This window comes from Mercenaria mercenaria, chromosome 15 (genome assembly GCF_021730395.1).
Source record: "Mercenaria mercenaria strain notata chromosome 15, MADL_Memer_1, whole genome shotgun sequence".
In the NCBI taxonomy this organism is placed as follows: Eukaryota; Metazoa; Mollusca; class Bivalvia; order Venerida; family Veneridae; genus Mercenaria; species Mercenaria mercenaria.
Genome location: NC_069375.1, coordinates 46,855,848 through 46,865,035, shown reverse-complemented (window position 1 = coordinate 46,865,035; position 9,188 = coordinate 46,855,848). Strand labels below are relative to the sequence as shown.

Genomic DNA, 9,188 nt, shown 5'->3' with positions numbered 1-9,188 from the left:
ATACATGGAATAACTGAAGTTTGATTGAACTTACTTGTTAGCATTTTATTTTTCGAGAGATTTAAAGTTGATTCACATTTGAAGGTCTGAGGTCAGATAGCTCTTTCAGATCCATATCTTCTAAATTGCTGAAAGGAATTTTATAAAATGAGCATCAGTTGTTAACCTATTCAAGGCGTTATGCAGAGCGCACGACACAGGTCACTACGTCCAAGGCCCAGGTCAAGGTGTTTGATGGTCAGTGGTCAGATAGATCATTTCTTATAAACCACATGGTTTTCGCAAAACTAGGGTCAGTTGTTTAATCTCATAAAGTCAGTATGGAAACAGGGTATAAAGTCAAGGTCATACTTAAGAGGTCAAAGGTCATGATCTCATCTTACCTCCCTTGAATCAAAACAAACCTTGGGGATAATAATCACTTGATGAAAGTTCTATTTAAGGTTTTTTATGGAGCCCGCTTGCGGAAGCGAAGAGACGTAGTTGTCCAAATGGCTGTTCCGTGTCTGTGCGTGCGTTCTGGATTTGTTTGTCCGGACCATAACTTTGACATGCATGGAGTAATCTTGTTTATATTTGGCATGAATGTTAACCTCAATTAGCCGGAGCGTCACGTGCAAACACCAGGTTCCTGTCTGAAAGTTAAAGGTCACAGTTGGAGGCCAAAGGTCGTGTCAGATTTTGACCAGCCCATAACTTTGACATGCATTGAGGAATCTTGTTCATATTTGGCATGAATGTTTACTCAATGAGACCGACTCTACTTCAAAGGTCAAGTCACAGTTAGGGGTTAAAAGACGGGCTCAACATGTTGCCCATGGGCATCTAGTTGTAAGTTTCATTCAGTAGTGTGATACTTCACTTTACAGTTTTGTATGAAGTTCAAAGTATCTGTATTTTAAATTTCTGTAGAAGTCATTGTCCCCTGTCAAGGATATAAACATTACAGGATTCAAGTGTTCAGTCCCATTTCCCTCTCCAAAAAGATGTGTTCCCCCTTGGCAAAAATTCACACCCCCTCCCACCCCCCATTCCCACTCAAAATGGGGGCCTGCCACCAAACCCCCCAAAACTGAAAAAAAAACTGGACGATCTTGCATTTTTGACAAATATATTTTATTAATATGCAAGTCATTTTATCAAGCTTAACAAAATAACATAAAATTGTTTATAAATTATATATGACATACATATAAATATAAGCTGTGCAATTAAAATTTATAAAAGACAAAATGACAGAACAATATAGGAAGTCCATCTGTATTTATATACATTTGTTTTATAAACATTAAAGATTTTTGCCTCTTTGCTTTCATATCTATGTCAAAAGTTTTGAAATGATAAAACTGCTCATTTTGTGAGTCATTGTAAATTTATTGAAAAGCAATATAAACTAAGTGTTTTTGTCACAAAAGCATGTCTCCCCCCCCCCCCCCCCCCCCCCCCCCGCCCCATGTATACCTTCAGCTCTGGCGGCCACTTTGTGCAGCGCAGTGGAATGTGTAGGTAATATACACAACTAGGCTTGGTACTGAACACTCGTGTGAAATTTCGTCAAAATCTGTCCAGCAGTTTGACCTGTGAAAACTTGACAAGATTTTTCTACTTTTTAGTTCTGGTGGCCATTTTGTGCAGCGAAGCGGAATGTGTCAGCAATAGGCACAACTGGGATTGGTACTGATCACTCCTGTGAAGTTTAGTCAAAATATAGCTAGTAGTTTGACCTGTGAAAGCTGGACAAGCTTAATGTGGAAGGACAGACAGACGGCGAAAACAAAAATATGTCTATGGGGGAAGACCTAATACTTAAATACAGAATTTCTAGAAATATTTATTTTAAAACCACATTGTTAAAATGTGTAATAAATCCTTGACCAGTTAGCTATGTACTAAAATTATGACTGAAATAGGCTTCTAGCTGTCCTTTAAAGAAAGCAGCAAAAAATGTAACCAAAAGGCTCCATATTTATTATACATGATTTTTGATATTCTTCCTTAGTATGAAAGCAAAAGTGAAAATACAAAATGTGGTGATACATTAAACATTGAATATTATCACAGGAGAACAAAAAGAATTCTCAACATGAAAACTAATTGAGCAAACAAATATATCGGCTTTGTCCCAAAACAATACAATACTGGCACTTGGTATTATGTTGCACCAACAGAGTTTCAGGTCGTTGAAATTTTCCAGTGTCTTATTGTAGCTGAAGACCCCAGATGTATCACCATGCATTATCAGTGGCATAGGTAGACTCCTGGGTAGAACTACCAAAAGCCAGCTATATGGCTTCTTTTTGCAATTAGATTACCAAAACAGGAATTATGTCAATTTCACTGTCAAAACAAAATGTGAACCAGTTGCTCTTTGATCCAGTAGAGACTGAATTCATAAATGCTCCACTGGTGCAATATCTGTGCTAATTCAGTCACTTGCATGATTCAAGTTCCCAAAATGTTTATATCTAAACACATAATCCCCAGCTGCACGAGTAGATTACAACCTCTTAGTGACGGTACAGTACAGGTTATAAAGCATGATCATAATAATTCAAAGGCAAAAGCCAGAATGTAACAGTAACATACAAAACACAGCCAAACCAAACCAAACAACTATGAAAGAGTACTCACTAAAAACAAAGTAGCACTTAAATTCTCTTCTTATAATGAATTTAGTTACAGCTGATTCCACTTGTCTGCATATTTAAATAACCCAGATACCATTTATTTGAATGTTCCAGATATTTGCATATGCATATAAACTTAAAGCAAAGATAAATCCTTATATTATTAGTTGATCATTGATATTTATAGGGGGAGTACGATGATTTTCATGACTTTCTGGGCTGTGTCAGTCCATTCAAATTTAATCCAAATAAACAGTGAAGAAACAATGAACAAATAAAATTCCTATTAATTGCATCTTCTAAAGATAAAAATCCAGAATATCATATCCACGCAATATTTTATGCCCAAGAAATTAAATGTAATCACAATATGCATATAATAACTAATTCATCACTATTGTCATGGACATTTTCAAACAGTATTTTTGACATAAATTAATTAAACCCGTTTTTTTTTTTAATTACACATTTTTTCAGTAATTCAAAAAATGTGTTCAGTCCTGTTTTTAGACGTCAGGAGAATAAACTTGATGTCAGTACGATGCAATGTGAAAACTTCTAGTACTGCAAGCTTAAAAAAGAAGTATTTTTTGTCTACCTTGGCTATTTGGAATAAGTAAATAAATAAATAAATAAAGATTCTAAACAATCAACTAAACACCTCAACATCAACTTAGTAGACTGTGAATAAAAAAAATGCAATATTGCACACATAGAATGTATTAATAGTAATAAGTAACTATATAAAATGATCTCTTTTGGATATTATAAAAATGTATATAAACTATAAATATGATAAAATGAAGTGTAGACAGGAATCCACTGGAATTTTATTCCAAATTCAAAACCACTTCCTGTTACGTCAAGACCTGATTCGTGGCACTCCTTAAAAGATTACATAAAAAACTCCACTTATATAAAAATCTATAGTGCAGTAACAGTGAATTAACTGAATTTAATGGTATCAGTGAATTTAACAGCTTCATCATGTAGGTATTTTCAGTCATGTAGGTAATAGTGAATTGTAACAGTTGTCATGTACATATCTTCTGTCATATAGGTAATAGTGAATTGTAACAGTTTTATCATGGTTATATAGTGGGATTTTGGGGCACTTTGTTCTATGTCATGGGAAGTCCAGATTTGTTTTGTTCAGCACCATTTTTAGTACTTTTACTTAAAATTCCATGACTTTTTTCTTTTCATAAATTGCAAAAAAGAGTCGTTTCAAAAAACATGATCATCATGTTTCGTCCTTTTCTTTGATTCTGTTACGTGATTTCACTCTCTTTCTTGGCTTTATAGCCCGCAACTGCCCATGTCTCCGTAGAAACTGATCGACATCTTCAGCCGATGACGGTTTTGTATAGTGTCTGGCATGAAGGCGACTGTCTAGCAGAATACCTGTTTGTTCCTCCACAATCAACGAACTGACTGGTGAAACCATTGGTTCCAGTATCGGGTAACCATGAGGTCTGGCCCTACGAGGCAACAGGCGAGGATTGCACCGGGCCTGGAAGAGCTGGTCCTCTCGTAAATTTTCTTGGCAGTAGTCAATAAAGTCTTCCATGGTTTCTAACGTACTGCCATTTGCAAATTTCCTTCGTGCTATTTCGTGACAAGCATCTAAGAAACCTCGGAATCCAAGACCTGAAAATACAGAATTTCAAAGTTAAAATTTTTATTGTGCAGTGCTCTCACAATACCGCAGAGAATCCCAATACAGAGACAGTTAATCTTGAACAGTCAACTTTAAAAGGAAACATTTAATTTGATTGAAAATAATTATCTTTTTCTGATGGGAAGTACCGGTATTGTGAAATCATTTCATGGGTATTGAATTTTGGCTATTCTGGCTATTTTATAGAAATATGAATTTGTTGGATTTGCCCAGAATATGGTAGAAAAATACCACCAAACACGAAAAAGTATTGTAATATTAAATATACCAACGTTTCACCAAAAGTATTCATCAGTGGAACTGATGTTACGTAAGTGTGTAAAACATTTATTATATGTATTTTTTTCCCCAGTAAAATTTTGACGACAAAATGAATAAGAACTGCATTTATTTCTTGGCATTTGATTTTGTGGATTGACAAAAGATCCAACTAATAACTATTTCACAGTATTTCGGTCTTCAAATGAGATTTGATAGTAATATTATGTCATTTGTATTAAAGTACAGACAGATATAACCGACTCAGAGGAAACACCACATTTAATACATACACCTTCTCTGAAGCACACCTTCAACCAAACAAATATCAAACACTTCCACAGAACAATAAACGTTACAATGCAAACAAAGAAACAAACATTATCACACAAGCACTGAAACAAACAAGACCTCCGCCAAGCGGGGCAATATACGCCCGAAGGGTTACATTAGAAGATGGGAGCAAAATGTAAAGAACTTGACTGCTGAAGCCCAAAGGACAGGAACAACAAAGGGAAGAAATTCAAAATAAAATTCTAAGTCCACAAAAAAAAAATCACAGGTATGTCAAAATACACCTAAAAATTGAAGGTACCATCCATGTTTTACCACAGAAAAGTGGTCTCAGTTTTTCCCTACTGCCAATATAAAAAAGTTCCAAAATAAGCTATTTATAGTAACATTAAAGGGAAGTAATTCAAAAAAATTTTATTGTAAGTGAACAAAAAAGGGATCTGCCAAATAAAAACAAGAGCACTGCAATGCAGAGCAATATACACAAAGCAAAGTCATATATGACCTTTGACCTCTAAATATGACCTTGACCTTGAAGCAAGTCATCCAAAACATGCGCTCTGCATGTCCTCTTGGTGTGGTGAACATTAATTTTGTGCCAAGTTTCTTTGAAATCCTTCAAGCAGTTCAAGAGTTACAGAGCGGACACAAAACAAACTTATATGACCTTGACCCCTAAGTGTGACCTTGACTTTCAAGCTAGCCATAGAAAACATGATTGTGCTGTGCACATCGTCTCAGTGTGTGGTGAACATTTGTGTCAAGTTTCTTTGAAATCCTTCAAGGGGTTCAAGAGTTACAGAGTGGACACGAAATTGCTGAAGGACAGACATACGTCTGGCCTAAATGAAAGAGAGCCATTCCTTTTATTTTCTTTTGTTTGAATAGGGGGCCCTGGCCCTTTAATCTATTGTTAACGGATTGAAGCTATTGTTCTCTTTTGTTCTCTTTACTGTTAGACGGCCCTCTCTTTCTTCTCAGTTGCCCAGATAGACAGAGTCAGACGGACACCAGGGGTATAACATAATATGTCCCTTTGGGCATATAGCAATATCACACAAGCACAGAAAAAAACATTATCACACAGCACAGAAACAAACATTACTGCACATGTGAAAAACAAACATTATCACACAAACAGTCAGAAACAAACATTATCACACAAACACAGAAACAAACAGTACCACACAAACACAGAAACAAACATTACTGCACATGCACAAATTTAAAACAAACATTATCACACAAACACAGAAACAAACATTATCACACAAGCACAGAAACAAACATTATTGCACAAAAACAAACATTATCACACAAACAAACATTATCACACAAGCACAAAAACAAACATCATCACGCAAACAATCCTTATCACACAAGCAAAGATAAGAACATGACTACACAAGCAAAGAAACAAACATCATTACACAAGCACAGAAACAAACAACATCCCACAATCATTATCACACAAGCAAAGAAAGGAACATTATTACACAAGCAAAGAAACAAACATCATTACAAAAGCACAGAAACAATCATTATCACATAAGCAAGGAATCAAACATTACCATACAAGCACAGAAACAAACATTACAGCACAAGCACAGAAACAAATTACCACACAAACTCAGAAACAAACATTACAGCTCAAGCACAGAAACACATTACCACACAAACTCAGAAACAAACATTATCACAGACAAGCACAAAACACACACATTGTTATACAAAACAACATACAGGAAGGGGACCCTTAAATAAGTGTGACCTTGACTTTGGAACTAGGGGTCTGGGTCTTGTGCATGACACAATGTCTCATTATGGGGATCATTGTCAAGTTATTTCAAAATCCCTTCATGGATGGCAGAGTTATGGACTGGACACAGTGTGACAGAAGGACGCAGCTTATTTCTATGTCCCCCTTTTTTCCTCGAAATGGCGGGGGATGATAACTGATATCTGATTTACAGGGTTTTATATACATACTACATGAATATCTGATTTACAAGGTTTTATATATGTACTACATGAATATCTGATTTACAGGGTTTTATATACTTACTACATGAATATCTGATTTACAGGGTTTTATATACATACTACATGAATATCTGATTTACAGGGTTTTATATACTACTACATGAATATCTGATTTACAGGGTTTTATATACTTACTACATGAATATCGGATTTACAGGGTTTTATATACATACTACATGATTATCTGATTTATACTCGACATCACTAATCTCGCGTCATCACTAATTTCGCGGTATTTGAGTTGCGCCACCTACGTGGTGTTTACATGTCAAAGTTCGTGACCTATTTTACGCATGTTAGCGAAAAACGTTCTTACCTGCAGTTACCTTGCTAAATATCTGTCAATATTTATTAAAAGCGTGTTTTTTGCATATCTATTGCAAAAATCCACTAATTAAGCAAATACTTGCAATGTTTACAAGTTTGTCTACCAGCCGTTCGGCAGTTTTCATCATTAATTATGCAAATTAAGTCCCGCCCATAGGTTAGAGAACACCAGATTTTACGTAACATCAGCTAGACAAAAATGAGTGAAATATCAGTATTAGGCGAAACATCAAAACGTCTAAACTCGACGGATTTTAAGGGGGAGAAGGGGATGGAGGCCCCGCGACCATCCCCTCAAAATACACCCATGATACTTAACAGTGAAGTGGAACATGTTAGATAAGTATCAGATAGAAAATATTCAGTAATAGTACAATTCTTAGGCTCCGATACATTATGACCACGCCCGCAACCTTGGTTTAAACATATTTTATTTCCCAATATGTACATTTCAAATGATTATTTACATACATAAATTCTGGATTGGACTGGAAGCCAGTAGGCTTATTGAAGTCCTCTCCCGCAACCTTGTGGTTTACTTGCAAACATCTGATATGTCCACTTCCCAGAGAATAGTTTCGATAGTGCCAATGTAAACAGGTAATATAAAATGTTTAAATTGGCGTTTATGACTTTTGAGTATTCCTGTTAGTTTGGCTTAAATAGTTTTTCAATGTTTGAGTAATATTTAGTGCTTTTTAACCTATGATAGTTTGATTGCCACAATTGTTGACCTATACCGCGAGATTAGTGATGTGACGTCACATGATGACAATGGCGAAGTACACATGAATGTTTCTTGAATGATATCTGATTTATTTTCACGCAGTTATTGATGCATATGACATGATATATTGTGGTGAAGACAATAAATATTCTGTTGTGTTGTTTCTTATTTCATGTCGTTACTTCGAATGCCATGTACTGCGACATTACAGATGGACGGTATACAGGGTTTTATATACGTAGTACATGAATATCTGATTTACAGGGTTTTATATACTTACTACATGAATATCTGATTTACAGGGTTTTATATACTACTACATGAATATCTGATTTACAGGGTTTTATATACTACTACATGAATATCTGATTTACAGGGTTTTATATACTACTACATGAATATCTGATTTACAGGGTTTTATATACTTACTACATGAATATCTGATTTACAGGGTTTTATATACTACTACATGAATATCTGATTTACAGGGTTTTATATACTACTACATGAATATCTGATTTACAGGGTTTTATATACTACTACATGAATATCTGATTTACAGGGTTTTATATACTACTACATGAATATCTGATTTACAGGGTTTTATATACTACTACATGAATATCTGATTTACAGGGTTTTATATACTACTACATGAATATCTGATTTACAGGGTTTTATATACTTACTACATGAATATCTGATATACAGGGTTTTATATACGTTGTACATGAATATCTGATTTACAGGGTTTTATATAGTACTACATGAATATCTGATTTACAGGGTTTTATATAGTACTACATGAATATCTGATTTACAGGGTTTTATATATGTTGTACATGAATATCTGATTTACAGGGTTTTATATAGTACTACATGAATATCTGATTTACAGGGTTTTATATACGTTGTACATGAATATCTGATTTACAGGGTTTTATATATGTTGTACATGAATATCTGATTTACAGGGTTTTATATAGTACTACATGAATATCTGATTTACAGGGTTTTATATACATTGTACATGAATATCTGATTTACAGGGTTTTATATATGTTGTACATGAATATCTGATTTACAGGGTTTTATATACTACTACATGAATATCTGATTTACAGGGTTTTATATATACGTACTACATGAAGAACTGATTTATATATATATACGCAGTACATGAATAACTGATTTATATGGTTATATATATGTACTACTTGAATAACTGATT

At 34.6% G+C, this 9,188-nt stretch overlaps 1 protein-coding gene across 4 annotated transcripts in view; it reads right to left on the bottom strand.

The window, feature by feature from the left end:
* Positions 1-1,087: 1,087 nt before the first annotated feature.
* The window catches only part of LOC123558592 (tubulin polyglutamylase TTLL11-like), a 34,064-nt gene continuing 25,963 nt past the window's right edge, over positions 1,088-9,188 (bottom strand). For 3 of the 4 annotated variants that reach the window (XM_053525178.1, XM_053525179.1, XM_053525180.1), the window contains exon 9: positions 1,088-4,277. In XM_053525178.1, the coding sequence (XP_053381153.1) occupies positions 3,871-4,277 (407 nt within the window). In that variant the 3' untranslated portion in view covers positions 1,088-3,870. The remainder of the gene's footprint in view (positions 4,278-9,188) is intronic. The other variant, XM_053525181.1, reaches the window with a different exon arrangement.